A 16,541-nucleotide genomic window follows, 5' to 3' on the forward strand; every position below is an offset into this window, starting at 1 on the left:
AAGTTTATCTCTCTGTGTCTGTTTCTATGTATGTGCGTGACGAGGAATCAATTTCCTCCTAATGGGCTAAATAACAACGACTACTATCATTACTGGTCCTTGTTATTGGAGAAAAAGGCAGTAATGAAATTACAAAGTGAATATTTTCTAGTCTAGCATAAAGTAAATTATTACATTCCTGTCACATAAATTATGTAGCTTCCCTTTTACCTTAGTGGAACACACACACACACACACACACACACACACACACACACACACACACACACACACACCTGATACTACATATATGCGAACGACAATAGTCAGATATTGATTTTATGAAAAACAATTTCTAATTTAAAGTTATATGGATGTATATTGCTATAAAATAATTGAACTTGTGTATATTAATACTTACAAAATATAGAATCACACTGACCTTCCAGGCTGATTCCGGTTGGTATCGATAAAAGTACCAGTCTGCAGAATCATTTGGAAGATTAAAGACTTTATTTATAAAAGCAGGGCCTTTAATTAAGGACATTCTCCTCACTCAAGTGTTGTTTGTGCATGCGTGTACGAATATGGACAACCTGAGCAAATAGCTCAATAACTAAAATACTTTATGTATCCAAAATGAATCACACCTTAGTTTGGTGTCTGATATAAATACTAATATGTGTGACACCGAGAATTGTTTTGAATTAAAACTATTAATATATGTGATAGTTATTACAACATAGATCATTTTCCTGCATTTCTGTTTTGGCTGTTGCAGACTACAATTTCTTAAAATTGCTTTGTTTAATATTCCAACTTGTACTATTTAGTCAGGGAGCAGTTTCTCAGCTGGTTAAACGTCGGACTGAATGCAAGGGTCGCGAGTTCGATACCCTTCTTGGTTCGGCAGGAATTTCAGAGTATCCTTGGCAAGAGCATTTAAATCCCAAAGCAAATGTTGAACTTTAGTACGCACATGTTATTTACTATATTTAAATTCAAAGGCAAATGTCGAAGTCACGTACGCATGTGTTACTGACTAGATTTAAATTCCAAGGCAAAGGTTGAACCTTAGTACGCTCCTGTTATTTACTATATTTAAATTCCAAGGCAAATGTTGAACCTTAGTACGCTCCTGTTATTTACTATATTTAAATTCCAAGGCAAATGCTGAACTTACGTACGCACGTGTTACTGACTATACTTTCTGTTGTAAATGATGTGTCCTACCTGATGATTATCAGATTCCTTATTGTGACTGTAGTGTGTGTGTGTGTGTGTGTGTGTGTGTGTGATTTGGATTTGTAACGTAGCTTTAAAGATTTTGCAGTCATATCGCTGCGATGTCTGCAGCGTATCAATTTATAGTGTTGTCTAGCACAGTGGCATCATGCCGCAGATATGTGACATCATGTCTCACCCAATCATTTTATCCTGACATCAGGCTGTCCAGTCCTAGTACATCTTAATGCTGAGCAACAAGCGAGATAGCTGTACCAGTTTCATATGTCTTTGGTATGACTCGGCCTGGGTTCAAACTAGTGGCGTCATTAGGGGTTGCGGGAAGGAGTGGCACCGGGTGACACCATCAGAGGGAGTGACACCAAAATGACTGTCAAAGAAAGTTTTGAAGTTTTGTGCAGCAAGGGGGTCCGTGGGGGTGACACCATGAGTTACCGCACCGGATTGTCTATAAAATGTTTGAATTTTTGTACAGGAAGGAGGTCAATGGGGGTGATACTATGAGTTACCACACATGACCGTGTATAACAGTTTTGAATTAGTGTGCAGGAAGGCGGTCCATGGGGGTGACACCATGAGTTACCGAAGTCGGTGACACCAATCCTAGTGACGCCACTGGTTCGCAACAGCGACCTCCGCATCATAATTGTAGTACAAATCACATCTATTTACAACTTAGATTGTTCATGAAATGAACTTTTGCCCTACATCCTGGCTCTTCTTTTGTATCTTAGCTTGTTTTTACATGTAATCTTATTTACTTGAAAAATATTTATTTCCTGCTTTAATATATTTAGGCAGAATGAGTCTTATTGTTGTGTTCAGTATTTAATTCTGGTGAAATTATTTATAGAATTATTATTCTCTGGAAATGAGAAGTGATTTTTAATACTATTCTTGGATAAAACATTAACTTTGAGTTATAGTGCATTCAGGCAAGGACATCTTCGATTATATGATTGCTATTAACTGGAAGAATGTTAGTAAATCATCACACTTGAGACTACTGGTACATTATTCAGACTACTGGTACATTGTTCAGACTACTGGTACATTATTCAGACTACGGGTACATTAGAAAATTTACATCAATGCCTTCAGCGCTGCATCTTATTTCGGAACTACTGGAATTTATTTAGAACTTAATTCATTTTAACTGGTGATAAAACCTTGAGGACTATTTGGGATATTATTTGCGGCAATGTAGCTCATTATAAATTTTGACTTTGAATTCAAGGAAAAATAATTTTTTGTTAAATTATAAAAAACCGGTTTGTTCTTGCGTCCAAATTCACATACACCTATTACATATATGTACACAAAATATACTTTGAATATATATATATATATATATATATATATATATATATATATATATATATATATATATATTTGTGTGTGTGTGTGTGTGTTACGAGTCTATGCTCTTAGAATAAGTAACATAAAAGAGAGAAAGACAACAAGCTTTGTACAATTTAACAGATAATTTATTTCCCTCGAATACAAAGTGAAAATGAGAAAAACGAACTCAGGGTATTGCGATTTAAATCCAAAATTAATCCAAGAATGATAGCCACAAGTCCTAACAATATAAAATCCTAAATAAAACTCAGTACAAGCCCCGAAGAGATCCAAAACTGAAGGCGATTACGTGTCTGTTACAGGTTACGGAATGCTGATATGTCAACAGTCTTTCGTTGAGTCACAGTAATATAATTTCAGGTTTGAAGATATTATAAATACCAGTGAATTTCTTTATCGAAGAGTTTTATCAGAGCACTTTTGTATTTTCAGAGAAAAAAAATCACTTGAATTCAACAATTTGAAGAAAATAAACTTCGCGTGAAACTGGTAACAACATAATACAACTTAAATGTGCTAGAGGTTAAAACACGAATGACTAAATCCTCACAATCACAAGATTATATAGTTCTCTATTTGTCCTCAGGTCACCATTAACATTTTGTATAAAAAAATTACCTAATGAAAAAAAAACTTCTAGAATGATCTAATGAGTCTTGTTTATTTACAACACAATAAACCGTAAAATTCACTTAGGAAACTCCGAAACCCTAACCCAAATCATCATATTTACTCCTTCTTGTTTACCTGAATAAAAATCCTATTAAGCTTATACACATAGAGAATAATGAAGCTATTATTATTCGTTTACATAAAATAAAATTTAGAAACAAAAGTCAATCAGGTCAAGCAGAAATGAACCCAATGTTGGACAAAGTCAAGTCCAGCATACAATGTTACAATACAATATCATGTAATGAATAATAATAAAAAAAACAAATTAAATATACAAAGCAATACATACATACATACATACATACATACATATCCATATACTTAGTTTTATATATGTTTAACTTGTTTTGTTTATTGGCTTTTCTTAATGATTATATATTATGTACTTTTGTATGTGTACTTGATATTTGTCCAAAATCATGTTAATTGTGTACCTAACCAGTAAAATTTATTTAGTAAACAAAATATGATATGACCATACGTTCTTAAACAAAGTGGTAGAAAAAAGAAAGCTCACAAGTTATGTAAAATTCTACAAATAACTTAATTCCCTAGATTACAAAGTGAAACATGTAAAGAAAAATAACATAAGGTATTGCGAATTAAATCCCAGATAAGCAAATAATTTCTAACACAATCGTAATAATTTAAGATTTTAATTAACTTTAGTACAAATCCAAAATAAATTCAACACTCAAAGTGTTGATGTGCCTGTGTTGGACAGTGCCCTGGCTATGTACATATAGTCTTTTATTGAATCACATTAATATAATCCAAACTATATCCTTATTTGAATTTTGCTATAAATCCAAGTCTTAATTTCCAAGAATGTTATTGTGGAGCACTTTGTATTTTCGGAGAAGAATCACTTAAACTAAATCATCTGAATAAATACGACTTGGGAACAACGATTTAATAGCACATATACATCTCGTCACCAGCGGGTACTTCAGGTGGTCTCTAATTTTTGATAATAAGCGCAGTTTTAAGAACATAATGAGTACCGGTAGTTACATATGTGGCTTCAGTTTCGTTAAAAGCCCTCTGAAGCAACAAGATCATCTCAGGATCTTGTTCTTGTTCGATGACAAGTGAATGCCGTTTGTCACCCTGATTAGAATAAAGATAATGAGCAGTAAAAAGATGACCAACGTTATCAATAAAGTTTGATTGATCCATAGCAGGAGTAAAAGTGACCTCATCAAAACCCCGACCTTTACACATGTTCAGCTAAAGTAATAATTTTCTGATCAAAATGATTCTCAAGAGTTTTCTTTTCCATAGCTCTAGTAACCGCACAAGATAGGTATAAATCAGGGACTTTTATTTCTCAATATTATTGAATTTCTGATCCAAACGAGGCTAGTCCATTACAAGTGGATTAAACACAACCTTATTTCCAAATTGCCTAGTAATAAATGAATACCCTCGATGGGTAAAGACGACATTGTTCCGACCAACATGGTACTGAGACTAAGTCTGATGTCAAATTTACACACTGGAGATGAACATTAAAACAAAGCGCAAAGAAAAAGTTAATTTTATCAACGACCAGAAAATTAACGTATTTTTCCTGACAGAAACATGGCTAAAAACATCAGGCGATGAGGCCAAGTGTGCGGATCTAACACCCACTGGTTACTCCATCAAGTCATTCCCCCGTAATTCTCGCGCAGGTGGAATTACTGTCATCACAAAGAACTCCATGATAAAACGTCTTAACCACACCACAAAATTCAATTTCGACCACACATCGTTTGAACTAGTCCAAACCACACTCACACTGGATAAAAGGTCAGTCCATTTTTTCTGCCTGTACCACCCTCCTCCTAGTAGAAAAAAAAACAAACTGGCTGACTCTCTCTTTTTGGAGCAGTTTCCGAATCTCCTGGACTATGGAAATTCGATAGGTGGCAACCTGATTATTCTTGGAGATTCAACTTTTACTTTGACTGTCCCTGAAACTCAAACAAATCAAAACTCATAGATTCCATTCATGTTTTCAAACTCAAACAGTCAGTTAACCAACCCACCCAAAAACATGGTCACATTTTAGACTGGATTCTTCAGATACCTGATGATAACATTCTACGGTCCTCCCTAGTATCCCATGACCTTGCATCAGATCACCTCTGCATTATATGTCATCTTGACGTATCAGTCCCTAACCCTCCACCTTTATCATCTACTAAGAGAAACCTCCATATGAGAAATAGAACCAAACTAAAGCACGACATCCAAGCTAACCTAACAACTTTCTACCTCCTACCACAGAACAACTCGATAACTGCCTACGTTCATTGCTTGACAAACATGCCCCAGTTACCAAGTGTAGAGTATAAATTCAAAAGTGTTCTCCATGGTATAGCAGTGTTAGGAACCAGCTTCGCACTGCTAAAAGAGACCGCCGTAAAGCTGATAGGATCTGGCTTTCCACCAGACTCACTATTCATAAGCAAATCCATGAAGCCGCTAAGAAGAATGTCACAAATATAGTCCATGCAGCGAAATCAGCCCACTACACTACTAAGATCATGGAAAGTTCCAGCTGCAAAGAGCTCTACGAGATTACTAACAAGTTAATGTCAAGGAATAAATCTACACCACTTCCAACTATTTTCTCTCCAGTCGACCTTCTGGACATGTTTGCAAATTTCTTCCATGACAAAGTACAAACCATTAGAAATAAGCTTGACACCACAGTTTCAATTGACTCGTCGTCACCATATAGTTGGGATACAGAATTTGAGCGGCAACCATTTTTTGAACCTATCTCTATGGATTTTATACGTTCAATCCTGATGAAGAGTGCACCAAAGTCATGTGAACTTGATCCAATTCCAACATCACTGTTGCTTGAGTGCTTAGATCCAGTATTGCCTTCACTAACTGATGTTATTAATACCTCTCTCTCATCCGGGGAATTCCCATCATTTTTCAAAACTGCCATTGTAAAGCCTTTGCTGAAGAAACCAACACTAGACCATAACGATTTAAAGAACTACCGCCCAGTTTCTAATCTCCCAATAATATCAAAAATCTTAGAGAAGGTTGTTCTATCCCAGCTTGTATCTGATCTAAATTCAAACAGTCTTTTTAGCAGTGTAAAATCTGCATATCGCCTTGCCACAGTACTGAAACTACTCTTCTAAGAGTAGTTAATGACATTCTCTCTGCGTTGGATAGCGGAAAGATTACAGTCCTCACCCTCCTTAATTTGTCTGCAGCATTTGACACAATAGACCATGATATATTATTTCACCGTCTCCAGCATGTATTTGGCATTCATGATACAGCCTTACTGTGGCTCAAATCCTACTTGTTCAACAGGACGCAAATTGTATCTGCAAATGGAATACACTCAGCCCTGTTGATCTATGTTGTGGTGTTCCACAGGGGCCTGTTCTTGGACCTGTTCTCTTCATTCTGTACACTCAGTCGCTCTTAATTGTCATAGATCATCATCCAGTGTCTCACCAATTGTACGCTGATGACACCCAAATATACAAATCTAGCCACCCAACTGAAGTTGATGCTACCATCTAAGGTGTAGAGATGTATATTTCTGATATGAAATCACGGATGACATGTAACAAGCTGCAGATGAATGATGATAAAACCGAGGCCATTCTGATCACAACACAAAGACTTTCTAATTCACATCCTTTACCTCAAACAATAAATATCAGCAACACCAACATTAAATTAATACAATCAGTACGAAACCTAGTTGCTACTCTGGACAGTACTCTCACATTGCACCAACAGGTCATGAACATATGCAAGGCTGCATATCTTGAGCTGAGACGCATCAGCTCAATTCGCAAATATCTTTCAGTTGATGCCACTAAAACAATTATGTGCTCATTAGTACTTTCAAGACTGGACTATTGTTACTCAGTTCTGTCTGGTTCATCTCAATATCAGCTCCAGAAACTTCAAAATGTTCAAAACACAGCTGCTCGGATCATAATTAGAGTACCACGATCAGAGCACACATCCCCGCTGCTCTGTACCCTATACTGGCTATCCATTCGATCCAGAATCAAACACAAAATTGTCTGTGCTACGTTTCACTGTCGGACTCTAGTCCAATATACCTATCTGACCTCACCCATGTGTACACACCAGCAAGATACTTACGCTCCTCTTCTGACAATCGTATACTCATTATTTCCACTATGAAAACAAAGTCATATGGATTGCGTTCTTTTGCATACTTGGGCCCAGCAACGTGGAATGAATTGCCCACTGAACTTAGACACAAAGACACGGAGATCACATTCAAGAGGGCTCTCAAAACTCACTTATTTCGACTGCAAAAACAAACTTAAAGACGTAATAATGTTTTCTACCTTAAATATTCTCAGCATGTTTTTTTTAATTTAAAAAAAATGTTTTCTAATTGCGTGGTGTTTGTTTTTGTAATCATATCATTATATGTTTTTTATCTTATAGGTGTTGTCTAATGTTGTAAAGCGCTTAGAGCTTCAAAAGATTAGGCGTCATTCAATGTCCTCATTATTATTATTATTATTAGTATTATTATTAACAAAGCCGCACTCGACTAGGCGAATAAGTTCCTTTTATAGTTTCTAACCTTTTGCGAGTTAGCCCCAGGTACCACCTCATAACCCTTCAGGATACATTTTTTAACGAGATCATAATAAGTACTTTGTAGTATTGACAGGGAAGTATAGATGTAACGAGATCATAATCAGCACTTTGTAGTATTGACAGGGAAGTATAGATGTAACGAGATCATAGTCAGTACTTTGTAGTATTGACAGGGAAGTATAGATGTAACGAGATCATAATCAGTACTTTGTAGTATTGACAGGAAAGCATAGATGTAACGAGCTTTGCCGCAAAGTGCACTTTCTTATAACAGTGTCTAATGCTCCCATGGCCATTTCAAATTTTCAGAAATGTTTTTAAAATGAGGAAAATATGTATCTACTTCTTCTTTGTTGAAAAGGGGTACTAACCTAAAATTCGTATAACATCAAACCCTGAACAGTGTGTAAAGTAAGGATGCAATTTTCACTTGCCAGTTCTAATTTTTTCAAACTAAATTTAAATTCCCTTTATTCCTCTCTGCATCGGAATTTCACTTCTCTTTTTCTTTTTGCATTTACATTTGAATTTACCTATCTTCTATTTCTCTTTCTGTTTCTTCTTTCTGCAACTGCATTTCCTCACTCTTTTATCTTTATCTAATTACATTTGATTCTGCTCTTTCTGTTTATGTAATTACATTTATCTCACCTGTTTCTGAAGCTCAAGATTTCTTTACTCTAGTTTGTTTTTGTATTTATCTACATTTCCATAACTTTTAAGTTGAGCCATATGAAGAAACACTAATCATATACTAACCACTTGTATTAAAAACATTCATTTCTACCAAATGTTGGATCCAGATAGATTTTATTTCTTTCTTCGTTAAAGAAGCTCCAGAAAGATATTTTTCTTGCAAATTGAAGCAAGTACATGTAATCCTTTTTTATATATGGCAATATTGCATATAATTTCAGCTGCAGGCAATTTGGAAGAAGCCCGTAATATTATTGTCGACGAAAATTCTGCGGGAAAAGGTAATCAGTCCTGCTTCCTACTCCTTTTTTCCTGCTATCTCTGCCTGTCTTGCTTTTTGGACGATCAAGCTTCATGTGTCAAATTGTCTGACTCCTGACCTTGTATCTTTACTCATACAGATTGGACATGTGAAGGTATCGTATCTACTAATGTTTGAAACGGTCATTTAATGAAAATATTACAAGTAAAGTAGACGTCAGTTAGTACAAAATGAATATTAATGAAAGCACAATAAATCTTTGAATAAACATACTGGTTTAAACAGCAAAGCAAAGCATTAAATGACGAGACATTACCAGCTCAGAAAAATAAAGAATCACTTGATGAGATATTACCAACTCTGACAAATAGTAAAGCATACAAGACGAGACATTACCAACTCTGACAAAATCAAAGCATTAAATGACAAGGCATTACCACCCTCTGACAAAATCAAAGTATTAAATGACAAGGCATTACCAACCTCTGACAAAATCAAAGCATTAAATGACAAGGCATTACCAGCTCTCACAATTGGCTTACTGCTGGTATAGAACAATAAAATATACGTACGAAGTGTATGTGAAACGCAAAGTGGACAGAAACATAAATGTTATACTAGGTAATACTTTCATTAATGAATAAGATAAAGGGATGAAACTTATAAGACAATATTTAAATGATTTAGAACAATCTTCATCGACATAAACATATATATTTTTAAAACTAATATAAGATTTTTAAAAAATGTAGCTTTTAGTGGTGGAAAAGATTCAGTTTAAACCGAATAAGCAAAAGCACGTGGAGATTCAAAACCGAATTAAACATGGAAATGGTGCAACTTATAGTGGGTTGATTGATGTAACTGGATAATCAAAAGATGAAATTGATACTAAGAAAAATAAATTTGAGAATGAAAAAAGACAGCAATCAACGAAACGTGTGCATTTGTCCATATCGCTTCATGAATTCTGCATTGCACCAAGTCAGTAATTTCCTGATGGTACAATATTGATTGTAGGTCCAAATAGGGCATACAAAGTAAAAGAGAGATACCAACAGCCTATGGTGTCTGTTTGCAAGGTAAAGCAACGTAAGGCTTATTTGATATTTTAAAACCTGAACATACCTCTCACATATCGGTTGAAATTAATAGCTGTAACATCTTTCCCCATAACCACCGAACCTTAGGTTGAAAAATATAAATCACGGCATTTTAAACAGACAAGATAAATCGAAGAAAAAATCATTTTATTCATTAGACTGGAACGTGAAAGTCACGCAGATTAATATTTTCAAAGGGACTCCCCTCACAGAAAAACATCAAATGTGTTACGGTTGTACAGAACATGACATGAGAAGCAGTTATGCTTGGATGTGCTAAAGCTAACGGTATAATAGTTATATAGCTATTTAAATTATTTGTTCCAAGTGAGGTCGATACATAAAGAATTGAAAACAATTCAAGCTGAAGAATTAAAACAAATACCTGCAGAGTATAGCCATAAGGAAACAAAGACGCTATAAAGGATTGAGAAAACAAGGTATAGTTACTTTGTGTTCAAATAATGTCGATGAATCTTGTTCTCTTTGTTCCGTTTCTCATGCCGATGCTCATACTAATGTCATTTTAGTAAAACATAAACTTAGTGATTTTTACAAGCAGACGAATTATGAGTAAATGTTGTTTTTTCTTTTTTTGTTTGCTTTTGTAACTACTATCAGTGTTCTTACTGGTTGAACGTTTACTTAAACACTTTTAATAGGTTTTGTTGCTAATGTAATACATTTGGAGTATGAGCATTTGGTTATAGCGCCCCGTTTTAAGGAATTCTTAGATTTTTGTGATTACTTGTCTGATTATTGGAATTCGGTGCAAATGGAGATATTCCTTTGCCTGAAATGATTAACCAGTTACTAGGAGCGAACGTCACGGAGTAAAGTGTTAGTGAGTTTCCATGATGCCATGGTTCACTAGTAGTGGATTCACGTCCAAACCGAATGAGTGTCGATGGAATAATAAGTCCCTACTAAAGCTAATGGTGTACATTGATGGTGTGACTGCAATGACAGTATTTACGGTAGGAAACCGGTAAATTACACTATGGAACCAATAAGACGGGGCTCGACAGATACCGTTTATGTCACCATGGTGGCAAAGGTGATGCAGTTGTACTGGCGAAATGTGCCTGGAAACCATAGTTTTTCTGGCCTAAGGTGGCGTAGTTAAAATAGTTCCTTGTGTTAAGGGATAGTTGTATAGTTTCTACGGCGTGAACTGCTGGCGGTACGGAAACGTAATGAAGAGAAACCATGCAGATGTGCGGTTGATAGATATTTTGCAGTTTGTGAGATCTGTGGACTTGCATTGATTAGAGTAAAATTTAGGTATAGAATGGAAACTGAAGTTGTATTGAAGTCTTTGGAAATTTGAGGTAAACTTATGACTTCTAGCGGGAATCGAGCCAGGGTTTTGACATCGCTCAGTCAAGTAAAGACCCCTGGCTTGTAACACTATTACAGGAAATAAATAAGTTTATAAAACCAAAAGGAATCACATAGATATTAAACATATAACTGTACAACACCAGTAGTATTAAACCTGAACTAGAACCGACGTGGTAATTTATTCCTATCATTCTATCTGGTAGGCCTTTCGTAATATTTTATAAAACGAAATCGGAGATGCTAATAAGACAGTGGTTAATAATTTGGGGAGATGCTTATAGGACAGTGGTCAGTAATTTGGGGAGATGCTAATAGGACAGTGGTGAGTAATTTGGGGAGATGCTAATAGGACAGTGGTGAGTAATTTGGGAAGATTCTAATATGACAGTGGTCTGTAATTTGGGTAGATGCTAATAGGACAGTGGTCAGTAATTTGGGGAGATGCTAATAGGACAGTGGTGAGTAATTTGGGGAGATGCTAATAGGACAGTGGTCAGTAATTTGGGAAGATTCTAATATGACAGTGGTCTGTAATTTGGGTAGATGCTAATAGGACAGTGGTCAGTAATTTGGGGAGATGCTAATAGGACAGTGGTCAGTAATTTGGGAAGATTCTAATATGACAGTGGTCTGTAATTTGGGAAGATGCTAATAGGACAGTGGTCAGTAATTTGGGGAGAATTCTAGTTTAGTGCATGACCATTTCTTAGTGTGATATTATTTTCAAACTTAACGAATGCAACATGTTTATGACGTATAATGATTTAGTGGAGGTGGTATCATGATTAATAAAAATTGATAAAGTCGAGGTCAGGAATGAGTACTGAACGAAAGGTAGATAAAAAGCAATTCAGTTGACACTATGCTGAACGAAATTTAGAATATTATTTTTGAACTCCAGATACTTAAATATCATTGTCCACTAGACTCTGTATTTCTTCCTCAGGCTTTTAGATTGACCATTGCATTGGTAATTTAGATTTACCATTGCATTGGTAATTTAGATTGACCATTACATTGGTAATTTGTTTTGCTTACTCAGAAAAGTGTATGACTATCATAAAGTGACACCGAATCGTTTATATTAAATAATGAATAACATTAACCTTGACCGTGAACGACTGTATTCTCCATTATTTAAAATCTACCTTCATTTTCATGATTGTGCACATGACTATATTAACATATATATTTTGGCGTGTTGCCGATTCCACGTCATTCACTATAATCGCTTATTACGAATATATCATGATCAATGATCTAATCCTAAGGTAATACTATAATGAGAGTAGTTAAGTGGGCCACTATACGTACAATGGAAATTAGCATTACGGAGACCCCTGGGCGAATATACGTACAATGGAAATTTAACATGGCGAAAAATCGTGGGTTAATATACGTACAAGGGGAATTAACATGGGAAAAAACTGTGGGCCGATATACGTACAAGGGGAATTTAACATGGGGAATAGATCGTGGGACTGTCTAGGGACAATGGGAAATTTAACATTACGGAAACCCCTGGGGGATATAGCCTCAAGGGAATTTAACATATGGAAATTGAACATGGTGGGTCTGTATAGCGTCAAGGGGAATTGAACATGGTGGGATTGTCTAGGGACAATGATGGTAGAGGGTCAAACACAACAGAGACATAAACATACATACACTAGTACAAGCGTGAGATTTATATATAAAGCATTACCAAGACCTGAAATCTTTCTGGGGTGTTCAAAAATTTGCATAATTGTAATGATGCTATAAATAGCTATAATCAAGGAAATGCTCAACGACAAAATGGATGTGACTAAAAGTAACGTTAAAATGACGAAATTGTCCCAGAATTTAAAGGAAAATAAACATATCCCCGAAAATTAAGTTACAATGGTTTAGACTAAAATGGATAAAATTAGTAACTACTTACAATATCAACTTCTGTGACGATCGTGGATAAATACCCATGTATCTATAATCAGCTGAAATTCCTATGAAATCCCACTATCTATTTATAGCTCCAACTTGTGGGTTTTTCCTTTGGAAAATCCCACTATCTTTTTATAGCCTCAGCTTGAGTGACGTTCCTGTTTATGAATTCTAGTATATATGTATAGCTACAAAATGTGGAAATCCCCAAGTCGATATTTATAGTCTCAAAATTTCCAGCGTCAGTGACGTCACTGTACTGAACACTAGGGGATAAATGGCAACAGTGTTGCAAGTGGCTGACCTGAATACGCGCTACTGTAGGTAGGTAGGTAGAGTGTATCTGATAGGGATAAAGTGAGTTTTATAGGGACAAACAGAGACCAATACACACACACACACACAACATACGCGCGCAGACTCACACACACACACACACACACACACACACACACAGAGGGAAGAGGAAAAAACAAACCCCAAAATATACTATCCACACTCGGGAGGAAGAAAAAAAAAACAACCAAATATACGATCTACACAACGCACGCGAACAAACACACACACACACACAACATACGCGCGCAGACTCACACACACACACACAGAGGGAAGAGGAAAAAACAAACCCCAAATATACTATCCACACTCGGGAGGAAGAAAAAAACCAACCAAAGATACGATCTACACAACGTACGCGAACAAACACACACACACACACACACACACACACACACACACAACATACGCGCGCAGACTCACACACACACACACACACACACACACACAGAGGGAAGAGGAAAAAACAAACCCCAAATATACTATCCACACTCGGGAGGAAGAAAAAAAAAACAACCAAATATACGATCTACACAACGTACGCGAACACACACACACACACACACACACACACACACACAGAGGGAAGAGGAAAAAACAAACCCCAAATATACTATCAACACAGAAGGGAGATAATACAAACCCCAAATAAACTATCCACACAAACGTACGCGAACGCATACAAACCCCAAATATACTATCAACACAGAAGGGAGATAATACAAACCCCAAATAAACTATCCACACAAACGTACGCGAACGCATACAAACCCCAAATATACTATCAACACAGAAGGAGATAATACAAACCCCAAATAAACTATCCACACAAACGTACGCGAACGCATACAAACCCAAAATATACTATCCACACAACGTCGCTAACGCATACAAACTCCAAATATGCTATCCACACTCGGGAGGAAGAAGAAAAAACAACCAAATATACGATCTACACAACGTACGCGAACACACACACACACACACACACACACACAGAGGGAAGAGGAAAAAACAAACCCCAAATATACTATCAACACAGAAGGGAGATAATACAAACCCCAAATAAACTATCCACACAAACGTACGCGAACGCATACAAACCCCAAATATACTATCCACACAACGTCGCTAACGCATACAAACCGCAAATATACTATCCACACTCGGGAGGAAGAAGAAGAAAAACAACCAAATATGCGATCTACACAACGTACGCGAACACACACACACCCACCCACCCACACACACGCACACCACAGAGGGAAGAAGAAGAAAACCATTATACACTATCCACACGCAGTCAAGAAATAACCCTTTATATATATACTATCAACAGAGAGTGAAGAAGAAAAAGTTTTTTGAAAGCACCTAACCCCTCACCTGCAATGACCAACTCTGCCAAACACCTACACCCCACCCACCCCCACTCCCAACACTACAAAACCCATTTAACCCGTTATTTTATGGCATCAGTGTGTGATTTAGGAAACATCAAGACACAAAATGATGGACGAATAGACTGACTATTGTTTACGGACTTGCATGCCTAAAGAGCGTGCGTGAAGGAAAACATCCTTCCATTTCAATTCTAACTAAAACATGATCCAGAGGGATAGAGAGAGGTGAAAGAGCACAATTTCATAAAGTGTGAGTAAAAACAAAACACGCCATCCTTATTATACAATGTCAAGACCAAGAGACACTTACGTTTTCTTTCTGGTCTATTCTCTTTTAGAAGGTAGTATGAAATTTCACATCAGGGCCAACGCATCGGCTCACATTGTCAATTTTTCCATTTCCATGTTTTTACTGGCACAAGTTCTTCATCATCTTCAATTTCTTCTTCTTCTGAATCCCTCTTCTCTGTTTCGTCTTGTTTTTGTTTCTTCTCTTTTCTCGTAGGGCACTCTGAATTCCAGTGTCCTTTCTCCTGACAACGATATTAGGTATCTTGACTTTTGTCTCTCTTTCTTAGACGAAGCAGGTATTCTGGAGACAAATACCCATTTACCTTTGCAGATATAGCAAACTTCATTAGCACTTACACACTTTCGTATGACTCTCATCAAATCAACGACCAAAAGAGTAAGTTTTGTTGCCACTTTCGCATGTGAATTATGCTTTCGTATGACTTTTAGCAAATATTTGACCAGCAGGTCGATCTGTGCTGACTCTTCCATCTTCTTGATCGTTTGAGAGCGGAATGAATACTCTGACGCTAAGACACTCTCCTTATATACATGGACCTGCTGCGTATGAAACCTAGTCAAATGTAATTTTGCAATAAGATGAAACGATTTCATTGAGGAAGTAAAAAGCAATGATGTACCGTATCGCCTCACACAAAACCTGAAGTTTTAGTTCAAATCCGTGTCAGCGATTTCGAAGACGACATAACTGAGCTTTAATCAATGCTCTCCAATTATGACACAAAACCACGAGTCCTGATTCACGCCAAAAGAAATTTCGTTCGGTCCATAAAAAATAGTATCACATCTGAGAAACGCAAAAACGAACTTCCAGAAAACTGAGAACGACGGCTTACACCTACAACGTAAATGTGTGAGTTCAAGTAGTGCGTAAAACTTAGTCAAATTAGATTTTTATAGTCAAGACGAAACGATCTCTTTTCGAACAAGAAAGCAGACACCAAGCGACAATGCGATCCGTGTCACACAACACTTTTCAAAATGTATATTATCAGAGGTTTGTTCTAGCGATCTGCACGGTTAAATTAAATGTTGATGTATTTTGCAATAAGACGGACACAATTTCCATGGGATCGCCCATGGTACGATTGTTCGTGCATTAGTTTAATTTTTAAAAATATTTTTTTATATAAATCGCCTATAGGATAGACCCAGTAAAGCATGGCCATTCTCGTCACTGTCTGAATAGCTACTTAAGTCAATTCGAAGCGAATGCGGTAAGAAAATAAGTATAGCCAATGAAATGGCTTACAACGGGTGATGCATTGTTTTGTTCTAGGGCTG

At 36.4% G+C, this 16,541-nt stretch overlaps 1 protein-coding gene across 1 annotated transcript in view; it reads left to right on the forward strand.

Annotated features, from left to right (window-relative positions):
• LOC149796295 (uncharacterized) overlaps positions 1–16,541 on the forward strand; it is an 81,787-nt gene that overhangs the window by 46,712 nt on the left and 18,534 nt on the right. Inside the window, exon 2 of the mRNA XM_089960201.1 lies at positions 8,796–8,855. Within this exon, the coding sequence (XP_089816327.1) occupies positions 8,796–8,855 (60 nt within the window). The remainder of the gene's footprint in view (positions 1–8,795; positions 8,856–16,541) is intronic.

The sequence above is a fragment of the Sinohyriopsis cumingii genome, chromosome 6 (genome assembly GCF_028554795.1).
Source record: "Sinohyriopsis cumingii isolate HCF-2022 chromosome 6, ASM2855479v2, whole genome shotgun sequence".
NCBI lineage: Eukaryota > Metazoa > Mollusca > Bivalvia > Unionida > Unionidae > Sinohyriopsis > Sinohyriopsis cumingii.